This window comes from Haplochromis burtoni, unplaced genomic scaffold, assembly GCF_018398535.1.
Source record: "Haplochromis burtoni strain Fernald_Lab_line unplaced genomic scaffold, NCSU_Asbu1 Contig_81, whole genome shotgun sequence".
In the NCBI taxonomy this organism is placed as follows: Eukaryota; Metazoa; Chordata; class Actinopteri; order Cichliformes; family Cichlidae; genus Haplochromis; species Haplochromis burtoni.
The window spans coordinates 381,338-398,449 of NW_024582442.1; the positions used below are offsets into that span (position 1 = coordinate 381,338).

A 17,112-nucleotide genomic window follows, 5' to 3' on the forward strand; every position below is an offset into this window, starting at 1 on the left:
CATGACAAAATCGTATTTGGATGTAGTAGACAAGACCCACTGATCTCTAAGTAAACATAAATTGCTTCTTTGTTTTTGCTTTTGTTTGTAATTCACTAAGAGTTTTGTTATTAGAGCAGGAACTTTTACACTCCCCATTCTCACCTCCACATTTTCTTCTCTCTCACTGGCTCCAAAAATACCTCTTGTCTGTCTTCTTCCTTTGTCTTTGGTCAGCAGTAGGATCATTTCCATTTGTACCCTGTTGGTCGATATCTATGGAGGCAGACATTGCTCTGAGTGCTAGACTAATGAAAAAAAGGCAGTATACAAATGCCAACCCTTGCTTCAGATTGTGGCACATTTGTTTATTTATTTGGCTTGTTTCTTACATACACTTGTCACTTTTGTTTGCTTGTTTTACTTCAATGTTTACTTAGTAATATATGTGTTATTATTCTTCAGATGAAGGACGTTTCTTTTCGAAGCCAGGTTTCCTTCCTCATCAGCACTATACCTATTGCCTTTGGACAAATACAAATAATTAAAAACTAAATGATTTTGTCCGACCATTTCACTTAATTTCACATAAATAAAAATTAGACCTAAAATATAATTTCCACACTTGCAATCAATTTTAATCTTATATATTTAAACTTTGTGTATATTAATCTATTAATGTAAAACAAACCATTGCAACTACAGCATTTGTGTGTTGTCTTGTATTTTTTTTACCTACTGTCTGGATAAATATGAATATGAAGTTATGACACTTTGTGTGTACTTCAGCTGTGATTTGTTTTTTTGTTTTTAAAAAAAATGAAGAACCATATACCTGAGAGTTTAGCCTCGGGGTTCCAGTTGCCCTTTATTGACTCTTACTTCCGTGTGTCACACCGTAATGAGTCCCCGGTAAACAGCTATCGGGGTGGAGCAGATTTTCCAACACAATCGATGTAAAAAAAAAAAGGACAAAAATGGGGCTCGGTGTCGACGAGTGATATAAATATGAAGTGTGACACCTTTGCCATCGCTTCGCCTTACCAGATGACAAACTAACCCTGGAAACCAGCCAACGGACTGGGCTGTATGGCGGGTCTGTCATATTTGGTGCTCCGGTTTTCGGGCTCTGCTGGTCGGACGTACGGAATATTTTCGAAAGGCTTGACGAGGACTTTGTTGATATTTTTTGATCTCGCATGGCGGCTGCGAATCAGATTCCCCTATGTCTACCTCGTCGCCTCTATGATGTTTAATGTGAGATTACAGGTAATCATTCAGCCGCTGTAATCGGTCATCAACCCTCTAAACGGCACAGAGACAGCTGCTGATTGCAAAGGCCCCTCATGTTGGATTCATTACTGCCTTTGCTTTTGCCTGAATGAGCGACACGTTGTAAAAGATTTATCCTTAATGGACGGATAAACGATCAATTTTAACTACATTTAAAGCTTAAGGGTTACAGGTACTTAAAACTAAAGCTGCCTAATACAAGGAAAATTCTCCCTTTATCTTGCCTTTAATGCTCACTTTTCTCAATTAAGGAGGTGCCGATTTATTATTACCATCATTTTATTGGCTTCCATTTTTAGTGCCTTAAACTTTCAATGAAGATCTATTAGCTTATTAATGGCTTTAATGGATTATGTTGATTATTTTTGGGCAACTCTGCCAAATGTGTTAATATTATGCAAACAAAACAATTGCCTTTTGTTAGCGATACATTGAGAAACTGTAAAAAAAATTATTTATTTGTTCCTTATTTTATTTATTTTAAATTATTTCCAAGATACACACATCTTGGCTGACCAGTAACTGATATATATCTGAAGCAGGCAACAGATATCCTGGTCGGGGACTTGAGATTTCATCTGTCTCCAGATTAAAAATATTGCTTCTAATTTGCTACCCTTTTTGGGTCCTGTTGCGTGACCCAATTTTGGCCAAGCTACAGCTGTCATATTTGACTCAAGAAGATTTATAGAGAGGAGTTCATAACCGACTCAATAACTTAAAGGCATCCACGTCCTGTGGCTGCAAAACAAGCCCAAATCATCATCCCTCCACCACCTTGCTTGACAGCAGGTGTGAGGTGTTTGTGCTAATATCCTGTGGTTGGTTTTTACTTTGGTTTCGTCTGTCCAAACAACATTGTTTCAGAAGTCTTTGGCAAATCTAAGCTGTGCTTTCATGCAGTGGTCAAACTTGCTGATGATCAGTTAATCAAGGGCAGCTGATCGTCAGCTCCTAGCTGCTACTTACACACTTATATCCTGTGGAAGCGATAAGGGTGACCTAGTTTCTCACTGAAGGGGATAAAGTCCTGTGAAAACTTTGTTTTTCATATAACTGCAGTTCAAAAGTAGATATCAAAATAATAAATGAAGATGAAAATACTAAGAAGAGATTGGATAAACACACTTTGCATTGTTTGTCCACCAGAGGGCACTCTGCAACTTCACTGTCAGCAACACGGTGTTTGGAGCAAGAACCTGCTGATATGAGTAGAGTCAGGCAGAGCATAAATAAGTATATAAGTAACTACTCAAGACAAATTTTGGAAATGTTAGGGAAGCCTATTTAAAAAAAATCACCAAATATCTAAGTTGGTCAAAAATCCTATCCTACTTCTCTTTTTTTTTATTTAGCACTACCTAACAGAGTTCTCATATCTTTATAGGTTCACATCGAAATCCACTGAGTCTTCAATGGCTGCATTAACACTTAACAATGGATAGTGTGCACTGCCACGTTCCAGCCATCAGAAAACACCGGCTGACCACACACAGCGATGTGAAGAAAGAAGACACTTCAAGACACTTCAGTCCAACACAATAACGTGGCTGTTCGTTTTTGCCGCCAGTTACACGGCCCGGCGCCTTTGCAGGTGAAGGGAAGCGGTGATGTCTGCAGATATGAGACAGGGTGAGCGGCGATAGATGGAGCAGATGGAGCGGGGAAAGAGCCCAGCAGTCACCGATTCAGGAGAAGCTCGTCAGGTGCATGAAGATATTTCCCCCGCCTTTTCTCTCTGATATCGAGGACTGTAGCATGAATGATTGTTGCTGTGAAAGCTTATAGTTTCTCTTTATGTCTTACATGTACAGCTGACCTAAATTAACAGTATTAGTAATCACCCAAATCCTTTTTTATGTTTCTGTAATGGTTAATCCACCAGTATGTGCACGTTCTATAATTAAAATTATATTTTAATGCTAAAACATAATTATTGTTATCCATGAATTTTCAAATTTATGCCCTTCAGTTTTTCTGTTTCATCAAAGAAAAAACATCAAAGCATTTTTATTTAATAGAAGGTGCCAAATTACAGTTATTTACTTGCATTACTAAACAGAATATTCAGTTTGAGTCGTTAAGTCCAGTGTGCGGTTCAAATCTGGGTGTAAAAACATGAATTCGGTTTGAAGACTCAAAATGGTCAAAGATCGAGAACTCACCGAAAAGGACAGAGTCCGCATTAAAGTACTTCACGATGCCGGATGGTCTTTCAGACGAATAGGACAAGACATAAAATGTTCTCACACCGTGGTCAAGTACGCTTTGGAGTCAGTTGCAGAGACCGGTACTTACAGAATGCGCCAAGGAAGAGGCAGAAAACAAAAGCTGACTGATGCAGATGTCCGGCACCTCAAGATTTTAAGTACCAGTGACAGAAGGAAGACCACTGCTGATCTTCAAGTAGAGCTAAATGCTTCTAGAGCAGAGTCTGAAAAGGTCTCCAGAATGACCATAAGCAGACGACTGAATGAACAGGGCTTAAAGGGGAGAGTCGCTGCTACGAAGCAGTTATTGAGGCCCACAAACATCCAGAAACGTCTCAGATTACCCAGGGAGCGCAAACACTGGACTGTAGATGTCTGGAATAAGGTACTTTGGACGGATAAGTCTGAGTTTGAAGTCTCTGGTCAGAATAATCACCGAAAATCTGGAGAAGGTTTTGATGCTTGATGCACTGCACCCACAGTAGAGCACGGTGGAGGTTCCATTATGGTTTGGGGTTCCATTTCTGGAAACGGCGTGGGCAAATTCGTGAAAATTGACAGTATCGTGAACATAAAGATCTACCACAACATCTTGGTGGGTCATGGAATCCTTTCTGGACTGAAACTGATTAGTCATGAGTTCATATACCAACAACACAGTGACCCCAAACATACTTCATAGCTGTGCACAGAGTATTTGACCAAGGAGAAGGAATCTGGAGTACTGGAACTGATGGACTGGACAAATCAGAGTCCAGACTTGAATCCTATTGAACAAATTTGGGATTTGGTGGATATGAAGATAGATTGCACAAAAGTTTTATCCACAGCAAGTCTCTGGGAACAGCTGGAAACTATTTGGAGCTCGGTAACAAAGGAGACTGTGGAAACGTACATAAAAACAATGCCAGTAAGAATGCAAGCCGTTATCGAGGCCAACGGAGGCCGTACAAATTATTACGTTTTTCTGTTTGTTTGGTTATTATTGGTGAATAAGGACTATTTAGTAGTTTCAGTTTGTTATTTGCCTTACAAATAACAATTTTTTTTAGTTTTAAACAATTTCTTAAAAATTTCTAAAAAAATTGGGTTTTAGGCCATCTAATGAATTTGTCAAGCATCGTACATGTATAGACATTCAGTGTGAGGTATAAAGTAAACATCTCATTTTTATTTGAAGAGGTTATTTTCCCTGCATGACGCACAATGTTTCGTTTGTCCTCTATGATCTGGACTAATCATTTGTGGCTGGGTTTAACTGGATGACAGATATACATCAGATATCAGCAGGTTTGTTGTAGGAGAAGTCAGTAAGTGCAGTAATGGTTCTCACTCTCATGCTCAGGTGGTCACCGTTTCTATTGTGTTTCTGCTTACCAGTGGGATCAGCAAATCGATGCTAGTGAAAGGTGTTACATTCAAAATTATTTATTACTGTTTTAAGTTTTTATTTCTGTGAAATGTGTGTGAGTGGGGTTTGAAGTTACAGAGCAAATGCTGAGAATGAATGAACTCTGTGAGAAATAAACGAATTACACCACGACTCTGAGCCATTTCTATGAGTAAAAAGTAACAGTTGTCTCGTTTGGGTTTATTAAACTGTCCTTTAGAAACAGATCATCTTCTATAGCATGTTCTTGAACCACATAGAAACAGCGACATGTGTGGCAAAACCACTTATTTTCTGTTGCTATGTTTCTGGTTACGTGGACAATTTTAAAAAAGAACATGAAAATCTTAAAATACAATGAAGGAAAAAGTGTTTTGATGATCAAAATGAATTTGAAACAATGACAATGAATTGAGTTGAAAATGATGAAGATTGAGTGTCATCGTGGATGTGTAGCCGACAAATCTACAGCAGCCGATGACGCTATCATGTCAACATAGACCAGACAGAACCAGAAAAGTGTAACTGATAAAGTGTCCTTTATTAGTAAACTGATGATCCATCATATATCAAAGGTAAGTAAGAAAGAAAATTGTTTTTTTTAATTGTTAGTTTTCAAATGAATAACAGTATCAATAATTAATTCTATAGTACAATTTTTTACACAGTAATAAAGAGAAAATTTGCTGTAAATTCACTGATAGTTTTTGTTTTTAGAATAAATTCCTTTATTTCTTAGAATGTAAGCCCAAGCTTATCACGTGGAACATTTGATCGTCTGTTCACTGCCACTTTAACTGGATGGTCAAAATGTGAATTTTAAAGGAACTGGACAGTTTTTAAAGTTAAACTTCTTTGCACTGAACATAAAGGTTCAGTTGGAGGTGACTGGCTTATAGTTTATACACCATGTATTTACTGGTTCAGCCCACTTAAGAGGAAATAAAGAAGATATCAAATTAATCTGACACCCCTGCTGTAAAGCATCATAAAAAGCTGTGATCAGACAGCTGTTTGCTTTTCATGTGGGCAAGAAAGTAAAGAAGGTTTAAGGCTTAATAACTGTTCTCTTTATAGCATTTCAATCTCACCGTAAATCCATGCAAGAAGTTGAAAGGTTCCTTGAATTTCATACATGAAGCCACCAGCCTGTTTGGATACTTGACACCTGCTTCCTCTGCTGGGTAAGTGTGATGATTGTGTTGTGTTGTGGTGCCCACTGTCCACAGGGGGGAAGCAGCTTACTGAATTCCTTTCCTATCTGTTGGAAACAGTCACTGAGAGCTGTCAATCTCTTTGAAGCTGACACAGGCTAATAAAACTATAAATATAGCTCACGATTATTTAGTCCCACACTGTGATCTTTTATAAAAATCTGTTATTCAGATTTAGTGCACCTGTGAAGGAAATGTTTAGTTTCCCTTGTACGATGTATCCGTTCCCTCGTTCTCTGATCTAAATCAATTTAAAAAATCCTGTGTGACTAATGTCTGTTTTTGAAGTGGGAGTGGGTCTTTGCATTGGATCAATCTTAGCCACCAGATCCATTTGACACGTCCCTTCAGTGTGCACTTCCTTCAAGTCAGTTTCCAAACTGCTGACACCCTCCTTCAGCGCAAAATGTTCCCTGTAAACTTATCCTAGCCAGTCGCTCTGCAATGCCAGGCTGCAGTGTAAAACCATAAGGGGTTGCCAAGGCAACTGTATTTCTCCATGTGACAGACAAACCATCCCTCCTGCCCCCCTTTTCTTAAAAAAAAAAAGAGGATTTATTTTTCAGGGATTTGCCAGAGGAAATATTTTAATAGGGTTATCATAGAGAACTGGCAGAGAGAGGGAGAGATCTATAGATGGTGGATAAGTCGGGTTATCTTTACCCTGATTTTACCATTTGTACCCTTAAAAAAGAGGGGGTAGTGGTGTAAGGATTACAGAGTTTTAGCCCTTGGCATGTGCAGCAGCTCGCATGTGTTGTTTGACTGAATGTTAAAGAGTGATAACACTGCAAATGGCAGAGGTTCAATTACAGCTGCAATGCAGTATTTTAATGCACAGCGCACATCTTTACACTTACTCATTAATTTTAAGAATTTATTGGTGTGGAAACTTGAGATTTCTTGACTTGAATTCAGAACTGAGGTTACTTCAACCTTGGTTTAAATATGATTTTGTAAGATTGGAGTCTCTATGTCCAAGTCAAGATCATTTTTTCCGTTGTCCTTTCTGCTCAATTAATCAGCAGAATCTATTATTCTGCACAAACACTATTAAACAAAATATCCTGAACCTCCTAAATCTTCTTCTCCAAGACTTGCCAGACTGTTGTGTTTGACCTCATAACCCACTTTGAGATGCACATTACTGAGCACTATGTTGTCTTTAATTGTATGTTTGTTTGTTTCAGTCAGAAGGTGTGTTCATTTCTTTCTCACTCTTTTCTTTCTTCAGGGAGGAAGGCTTTAATTTTAGGAAATATCCATTATCACTTTATTAGTTACACCGTACTAATACTGCATGTTCTGGAAACCTTCCACACAGATTTCGCTCCATCTTGAAATGCTAGCATCACACAGTTGCTGCAGATTTCTGGGCTTCACATCCATGATGTGAGTCTTCTCTTCCACCACATCCCAAAGATCCTCTACTGGATTGAGATCTGGGTACTGTGGAGGTCATCTGAGTACAGTGACCTCATATTATGTTCAAGAAATAAAGTTTGAGATTAGCCGAGCTTGTAGCTGGTATTAACTATCAGAAAATGGGTACACTGTCACCATATACGGATAGATCCATGGTTTCATGTTCTTTATGCCAAATTCTGACTCTATATCTAAAAGTTGCAGCATAAATCAAGACTCACCAGACCGGGCAAGTTTATTCCAATCTTCTGTTGTCCAATTCTAATGATCTTGTGTGAACTGTAGCCTAATTATTCTGTTCTTAGCTGACAGGAGTAGCACCTGGTGTGGTCTTCTGCTGCTGTAGCTGAGATGCTCTTCTGCATACCTTGATTTTGATGTGTGGTTGCCTTCCTTTCAGCTCAAAGCAGTCTAACTGTTATCTTCTGACCTCAGGCATCAACAACACGTTTTCACTGCTGCTCACTGATATTTTCCCTTTTTCAGACCATTCTCTATAAACTCTAAAAAGGTGATGGTTGTGTGGAAAATCCCAGTAGATCAGCAGCCCATCTGGCACCAACAACCACACCACATTCAAAGTCACTTAGATCAACTTTCTTTTCCATTCTGATGCCCAGTTTGAGCTTCAGCAGATCATCTCATTCATGTCAACATGCCTAAATGCATTGAGTTGCTGCAGAGTAGATATTTGTGTCAACAAACAGTTCAACTGTACCTAATAAAGTGGTTGGTGAGAGTATTTTGTAATTGTCTTTCCACAAGCTAAATGAGAAGATTGATACTCCTCTTGTGGGTGGGCGGCAGGTAAGAAGCTACTGTCAGCAACTAAAATAACAGCGTAAAAGAAGTGTTTCACAGTTTTGCTGTCAAGCGTATCTTTATTCCTGGTAGAATTTGTTTCAGTACACAGAAGATAGCTGTTCAAAGTCTTTTGCTTGGTGCTGTTGATCAGTCAGTTACTTGTAAACAGTCTGTCTGGAAGTCACATACTATAAGTCCTAAAAACCCTCCACAATTTCCTGTGCTCAACAAATCTACTTTGTTTTGTCCTTATGAAAATCCCCTGTATAAAGAACCAATCCCAGTGCAACTACCCACACTACATACAGTGGGGCAAAAAAGTATTTAGTCAGCCACCGATTGTGCAAGTTCCCCCACTTAAAATGATGACAGAGGTCAGTAATTTGCACCAGAGGTACACTTCAACTGTGAGAGACAGAATGTGAAAAAAAAATCCATGAATCCACATGGTAGGATTTGTAAAGAATTTATTCGTAAATCAGGGTGGAAAATAAGTATTTGGTCACCTCAAACAAGGAAAATCTCTGGCTCTCACAGACCTGTAACGTCTTCTGTAAGAAGCTTTTCTGTCCCCCACTCGTTACCTGTATGAATGGCACCTGTTTGAACTCATCATCTGTATAAAAGACACCTGTCCACAGCCTCAAACAGTCAGACTCCAAACTCCGCCATGGCCAAGACCAAAGAGCTTTCGAAGGACACCAGGAAAAGTATTGTAGACCTGCACCAGACTGGGAAGAGTGAATCTACAATAGGCAAGCAGCTTGGTGTGAAAAAATCAACTGTGGGAGCAATCATCAGAAAATGGAAGACATACAAGACCACTGATAATCTCCCTCGATCTGGGGCTCCACGCAAGATCTCATCCCGTGGGGTCAAAATGATCATGAGAACGGTGAGCAAAGATCCCAGAACCACACGGGGGGACCTGGTGAATGACCTGCAGAGAGCTGGGACCAAAGTAACAAAGGTCACCATCAGTAACACACTACAACGGCAGGGAATCAAATCCCGCAGTGCCAGACGTGTTCCGCTGCTGAAGCCAGTGCATGTCCAGGCCCGTCTGAAGTTTGCCAGAGAGCACATGGATGATACAGCAGAGGATTGGGAGAATGTCATGTGGTCAGATGAAACCAAAGTAGAACTTTTTGGTATAAACTCAACTCGTCGTGTTTGGAGGAAGAAGAATACTGAGTTGCATCCCAAGAACACCATACCTACTGTGAAGCATGGGGGTGGAAACATCATGCTATGGGGCTGTTTTTCTGCCAAGGGGACAGGACGACTGATCCGTGTTAAGGACAGAATGAATGGGGCCATGTATCGTGAGATTTTGAGCCAAAACCTCCTTCCATCAGTGAGAACTTTGAAGATGAAACGAGGCTGGGTCTTCCAACATGACAATGATCCAAAACACACCGCCCGGGCAACAAAGGAGTGGCTCCGTAAGAAGCATTTGAAAGTCCTGGAGTGGCCTAGCCAGTCTCCAGACCTCAACCCCATAGAAAATCTGTGGCGGGAGTTGAAAGTCCGTGTTGCTCGGCGACAGCCCCAAAACATCACTGCTCTCGAGAAGATCTGCATGGAGGAATGGGCCAAAATACCAGCTACTGTGTGTGCAAACCTGGTAAAGACCTATAGTAAACGTTTGACCTCTGTTATTGCCAACAAAGGTTATGTTACAAAGTATTGAGTTGTATTTTTGTTATTGACCAAATACTTATTTTCCACCCTGATTTACGAATAAATTCTTTACAAATCCTACCATGTGGATTCATGGATTTTTTTTTCACATTCTGTCTCTCACAGTTGAAGTGTACCTCTGGTGCAAATTACTGACCTCTGTCATCATTTTAGGTGGGGGAACTTGCACAATCGGTGGCTGACTAAATACTTTTTTGCCCCACTGTATTTGAACCTCTAGCTCATAGCTCTGATACACCTCATTTGAAAATCCAAACTGTTTATGTGTCAAACTGTTTATGCCGATTGCCAAACTTTGTGTTTTGCAACCAAACAGGAAATGGGACCCAAACTGTAGCAACTAAATGTTAAGTCTCAGCTGCTGACAGACCTGCACTTTCCAAACCGAGTCTACAGCGTGACTCACAGTGTCACAATTCTTACTTTGCTTAACATGTGATGGACTTTCCAATAGCTTGGCTGAGAGCTGTGAATATTTTATATGACACGCATTAATGCACACCTCCATGTGTAGTCAAACAATAATCCACATGATTTTACCTGAGATGCATTAAACACTAAATTGTGATTTATGCTTAGTATTTTGGCACCGGAGAGCATTACTGTGTGAAATATCCTCTTCCTGGTTATTTCTGAGTTTCTTTTACAATTTTAAACGCTGTTGACCAGGGAGGGGAGACATATGCAAAGCGTTAAAAAAGATGAGATCAAGTGCTGAGATGAGCTCCGAGCTGACCTGAAAATTGAATGAAGGGGGGAGGAGAGGTGCAGGGGGAAGCAGCGGATGATGTTGGGTGGTGCATTTGCTGTAGTCACATCGCAGGACTGAAGCAGGTAATGCAAGCAAACCAGTGTTCAAATGCATGCCTATTTTTGGCAGGTGTGATTGTGACATTTTTCTGCATCAGTTTTTTTTTCTTTTGCATTAATTTATTGAAATAGGACAGTTTCATGTTGTGCAGAGCCTCAAAAAGCTGTCAATTTATATAATTTCTTTGTTTTGTTTTTATTGTTAGGGAAAAAACAGGTTCATGCAGGAATGTGACAAAAAAAACGCAGATTTTACCAATGATTTGCATCATTTTGTTTAATAGAAGGACACTGTAATATTTTTGGGGTAAACTGTCAGCTGTATTGGACTCAAAAGCTTATTTTCATAGTGGTATTAAAGGATCACAGTTTAGCTGTGAATCCTTGCTGGGATCGTCATGCTTTTATCTGTGATCCTTTTGTCTTTGATGTTGCACTCTTCAACAGGCTTGTGTGCTGTATCCTGCATCAATAATCACTTATTTATAATCACTAAAATTGTTTCTTGATTAACAGAAGAGCTGGGCTTTCTTCAGTGTGTTTTGAACGATACACTCATTGCTAAACTCTTAAGTGAAGTAACCTTTGCCACTGGGTATTTAACTGCAACAGGTCTTGGAGGATTTTTGCTTTAGATGTAGGGACTCACTTACAGCTTTATGTTCAAGTTCTCTGAAACACACTGCCGTCTTTGTGAGCCCAAATAAAGACTCTACTCATATGTGTCCTTGGATCCAGAATATAAACTCAACTTTGCCCTTCAATCAGATGGTGGCAGGAAAGAAGTGGCCGAGATGCAGGGCTGGATATTAAACCAAAGAGCATGAAAGGAGGAAATCCTGCTGCCCTCTGCTTCCTGTGACCTCTGTCACACACGCCACATCACACCACGGTCAACCTCGTCACCCTACACAACAGGAAGGACATGCAAACCCCCGTCATATCCCCCAGGTTTAAGTTTGGTCCAGCATTTTGGATATAAACACACAGAGGAAGATGGATCAGGAACTTCCATTCATCAGTAGAATAATAACCTCCCATAAGGACAAAATCCATCAAAATAAGGATACGAATAAAATTGTCACTGTCACTCACTGATACTAGATACCAGAACACATAGTACTCCTCAGTAAGTCTGTTAATACATTTACCTATACAGCAAGCTATGCTATTTGTCAGACAATAGCAGTAACAACAAGAATAATGCCACTAATAATGCAAGTTTTAAACTTCATAAGACTAAATCAGATGAAATTCACATGAGGGAATTTTACCTAAATTAGAAATTAGAGATCAACAGTTTTCTTAGGTAGTAAACATGTTTTTTTCTGCTCTAAATTTGGACTTTTAACTACAGACAGAATAGAAAATGGGTATTACTACCGTGACATCCCATATTGCTCTAAAGTCCAATTACAAAGCCTGGAGATGAGCGTTTCACCACTGTGACACATCATTTCTTCACGTATTGAAAGCAGGTGTGATAAGTAATGGATGGACTTCACTATACAACTGCATGACCAGTCAATCACTAATCACTAGCTAATTAGTGTAGATCCTTTTTATCACTTAGAATGACCAAAAAAAAAATCTAAAATATACATAATGTTTCTAACCGTGTCCATAAACACATCAGAAAAGTGTTTTATGAAGGTTAGAACAAGGGAACGTTTTCTCATTTAGGACCAGAAATCTTTTTCCAACCACAGGTTGGTTGGACCACAGGCTCCCTGCTGACCATTCAAAAGAATGTAGATCTAAGGCACTGCCGTGTTAGGCTCCCCTTTAACACCCCCAAGCTATTGTACTTTCTAAAAGTTTCTAAATGTTTCTCTTGTTTTCTTTATGTGCTTGAAACATGAAAAATGAGTTCAGTGATTTATTAAAACATGTAAGCATATGTGGAAACATGCAGTTCTTCAGGATTCTTTAAGGAGATGTAAATCTCTTCTATATGTTCTGGATTCTCCGTCAAGATGATCCCAAAATGCTCCTGTAATGTTAAGGTTCAAGTACTGGGGAGGCCAATCCATGACTGATAGTTTTCCACTGTGAGTTAAAGGCCGATGGTACTTTTCTATGTTCATATTTCCAACATTTTTGACAAGGTCCCCAACACCACTGGCTTAAATGCAACATCAAACAAGACCCACCTCTGTGTTTTACAAACGGCAGCGGAGTCTAATCCACCGTCCAGCTGGGGTCTTTTTGTGTGCAGTTTATATCTTCTCCTTGCTTCTGGGTTGGTTCTCCCGGGGTTCCTCCCACTGTCTCAAAACATGCAATGCTAGATGAAGCTAAATTGACCATAGAAATTAGAAAATGGTCATCTGTCTCTCTGTGTCAGCCCTGAGAGAGATGTTAACCTATCCAGGGTGTACCCCACCTCATGTCCTTTTATAGCAGGGACAGGTTCCAGTGCCCCCGTGACCCTGAAATGGATAGGTGGAAGAAAATGGATGGATGGATATTTGATGGCAGGGCTCGTGGTGGTTGCAGAAATATTTGGGTATGGACTAAAGGGTAGCGCAACTCCCATATATCAAAATATTACTCAGATTACTCACAGAAGGGAAGTGAAATCCCTGGAAATGGTGGGTGAAATGATGGATCCAGACATTTCAGGGTTTGCCGTGTAAAGTGATTCCACTTGATTGCACTGTGAAGGATTGGAGTTTTGAGGAGATGGAGACTGAGCAAGGTTAGGGATGTGAAGGGGGTTGCTTATTTATGTAATTACATACGGCGGGGTCAGGAGTTTTTAAGGGAGGAGGTGAATGCCTTCTAGGCATCGCCGTGGTGACTGGAGCATATAAAGTGGTCTGACTGCTCAATCAGGTCACGTGAAGTCAGTCAGGAGTACCACAGACGTTTCCCATGATGGTTGGCCTAATCTACCAGACGTGGTCCTCCCTGGGGGCATGCACCCTTTGCAGCACGAGACACAACTCCACACATGCTCACTTCAAGGCATCATGTTTTTTGTTTTCTTTGGGGGGGGGGTACTTTATGGCTTTTATTTTATTATTGAATAAAACAAGTAAATACATTCTGAGTCTGGGTGTTCAGTTGGCTCTTTACTGAAGCTATCTGGGACACACCGCGTTTCCTCTAATGACTCATAAACACATTAGCCTGACATTTATGTAGACTAGAGCGCACTGAGGGAGTTTGTGTGCCAGAGAGACAGACTCAAGAATCTAAATGCTTTTAATGCAACTACTCTGACTTTCAATGAGGATGCTCTGCTTGACGGGTCCAGTGATGACATAAATGGACAGTAAAACTATATTTGTCAAACCATATTCCCTAAGCTATCACCAACATTATGTATATGACCCATTTTCCAGTTGTAGTGCAGAAAATATTCAAATCAGAGCCTTTTTGTGCATGTATGTGTGTGTGTGTGTTTGTTTTGTGCATCAGTCTACCACATATGCAAAAACTTCATAGCATTGGAGCTGAATAACAAAGACTCTTTCTGGTTTGATCATTGGAGGGGCTTCACCCAGATTCCCCCTTACTAAACATTCCCTATTTCCTGTTTGCTATTTCTCAATCACCACCAGACAAAAATGTTCCAAAAAAAAAAAATCCAATCCAAAGAAAGTTTTTCACTTTCTTTTCTACTGCAAAAGCTGAAACTGGCACACATGTCCAGGAGTTAAGCTTTAAAACACATGGTTAGGTCATTAAAACACTTTGTGTCAGAGTGCAGAGAAAACAAACACTGTCTGGATGCATGTGCCCAAAAGTCCTGTCTACCCCACATCTCACTGCACTAAACTGGACTTTGCTGGATTGAAGGCCTTCAGCAGGTTGTGTAATCTGCTGGCCCTGCTGATGAGCAGAAAAGGACTCTTTTTTTGAGTTTCTCAATGTCCGCTCAGGACTTTTTAACCATTACTTTGTTGGAAGATGGAAAAGCACCATTAGAGTGAAAAAGAAGAGCAAAGACACAGAGCTGCAGAGTCACAACAATGATGATGTTTTGTATGCATTTGTGGTAATGATTATTAGTCAAACTGAGGCTCATTCCATATGAAACAGGAGGGAATTTGGGCCTTTAACCTCACGGCGACATGAAGCAGCATTAGGAAAATTGACTGTGTTATGGCTGGAAAATGGCACTTTGTTTAGGACAGATCACCGAGACGGAAACATTTGTCTAAAAGAGACACCTATGAATAAACAAATGAATGAATACATTAAAACATCTGTTCGTGCTTGACCACTGGAGCAATGCACACAGGAAGCGGGACCTCCTCCTTCTCTGTGGAGGCAGGAATGCTATAATTGAAACCACGTGTGTCGTAGAAACAGAGTCTGCCAATATATCTCTTTCTGTATTCTTCACCCCCCTGTTTCCTAACCTGATGGCTCTTCTTTCTTATGCTCTCATCCAAAAGTGAAAATGATCTGAACTGCTCAGAGAGAACAAAATGCTGTCTCTAAGTGTTTTGTGAGGCCACAGAGCTCACTGGATAGATAGATGAATCCCAATTTTGGGCACATTGGAAAGGTGGGCATTTCCGGCACACAGCAGCACTCTCCATGAGCTTTTCTATTATTGGTTGAGATTTTCTGTTTGTGTAATGATTGGATCAACACTTTTTACCACCCCTTTTTTGGAATTTTTAAAAAGTAGTTCCTTGGACATGGGCTGCTTTTTTACTCATTTTCATTTCACTGCCATTAGATGATTAAAAAATAGATCATGGAATAGTTTCAATCTTGGTCACAATTTAAAGTAAATGCAATTACATAAAATTAAGAAAATACATTAAAATATTAAGATTTTTTCCCAATGTGTAAATAGTATTTAAAAATACACTAAATATTTAAATTAAATGTAAATATTTTAAATATTTTGCTTCCAGCGAGACAGATTTTCTTCTGTTCTTGAGCGCTTCCTGAAGATCTTTTAGATGTAATTTTCAGTCCAGGAAGGGAAACAAGGGGAAAAGACTGAAGTATGTCTTATGGATTGATGACTTTTAGGTTCAAATCATTGTCAATGTGTACAGAGGAGGTCAGGGGAGAGGCGGAACAGTGAGTGTAAAACACAGTGAAGACTCTGTTATGGTTTGGGGCAGCATTTCACCTGGAGAGTGTCTAAACAGCCTAAGAGGTTTCAGGCAGTATTGGAAAATAAAGGTGGTCATACCAAACATGAACTTCCAAGCTCATTAGAACTATACAAACTGTTTGTCTGCTTGTATGTGTTTGCCTTGTATACTGTATTTCCATGTATGCTTACATACATGCTACAGCTATTTCCCATTTTCCTCTGTGCAGAATAATATTTACTACAAACCCAGGTTATAATCGTGGAATAAAAGTAACTTAAAACTGTAGTACCAGTAAATTTCCAGCAATAATTTTATGCCTAAAATGAAAACAACAAAAAACCCCGCGAATTCCCATTTTTTCCAGATGATCCGCATATTTTCCGCATAACTTAATTTAAAAAAAAGGGTCTGTCTATCTGGTAACCGGTGCGCTCTGTAGTCACGTGAGTGCTGCTGGGCGATGAATGCTGACTCGCAGCACAAGCTGTGCAGCGGAGCCGGGATGCGATTAACACCTTGGATCTTTCCGTCTGCGCTATTATACGAGAACTACTTCCGGTTGTGAGTTCCAAAAATAAAACTCACTCTTCCATTTACCCCGTGTCTCACCTGTGCTCGAGCATGATTCGTTTATTTTGAAGTCAAAATAACAGTACTTCCGGTGCTTGCATTCGCGAGCCGACCAACTTGACCCAGCCGTGTGAAAGGCTCTCCTGATACTACTGGAGTGAAGGCGTATTTGGAGGGATAGCGATAACACGCTCGGCCGGCGGTGTGGGCTAAAAGACGAGCAGCTGCCGCCGCCGCTGCATCACGGACACACCGCTCAGTGACCGGCGGACTGACGGAGGCCCGGGGGGATTCGGAGAGGCGTGAATGGCAACAACATTTCCTAAAAGAAAACCCTGCCCATGAGACAACCTGTATGCCAAATGCGTCCTAGAAAATAGGACGCGCGTTTGCCGTAAATTAGACGTGGGCTCGCACGGCGGAAGTTTCTGCGATCGATTTTTTGGGGGGAGATCTTCGTTTATTGGCTGCAGTCATGGACGAGGACAACCAAGGTATGATTCATTGAGTCGTTTCATTCCCGTGATTTGTTGCCATTTCCCTAATCAGAAGACATGCGCCTCTGCCTCCTCAGTTTGATGATGATAATAACAATAATAACAATACCAATGCTATAATAATAATACATTTGGACCTATTTG

At 40.2% G+C, this 17,112-nt stretch overlaps 2 protein-coding genes across 2 annotated transcripts in view; both read left to right on the top strand.

Moving 5' to 3' along the window:
• The first annotated feature begins 886 nt into the window (after window positions 1–886).
• Window positions 887–3,191, top strand: LOC102303433 (small integral membrane protein 10-like protein 2A). The gene is made up of 2 exons (XM_005925392.3): window positions 887–1,248; window positions 2,660–3,191. The coding sequence occupies exons 1-2, from the start codon at window positions 1,069–1,071 to the stop codon at window positions 2,678–2,680; spliced, it is 201 nt and encodes a 66-aa protein (XP_005925454.1). The 5' UTR covers window positions 887–1,068; the 3' UTR covers window positions 2,681–3,191.
• A 13,372-nt stretch (window positions 3,192–16,563) lies between these two features.
• LOC102303741 (cytohesin-3) overlaps window positions 16,564–17,112 on the top strand; it is a 42,182-nt gene continuing 41,633 nt past the window's right edge. Inside the window, exon 1 of the mRNA XM_005925393.3 lies at window positions 16,564–16,965. Within this exon, the coding sequence (XP_005925455.1) occupies window positions 16,947–16,965 (19 nt within the window). The 5' untranslated portion in view covers window positions 16,564–16,946. The remainder of the gene's footprint in view (window positions 16,966–17,112) is intronic.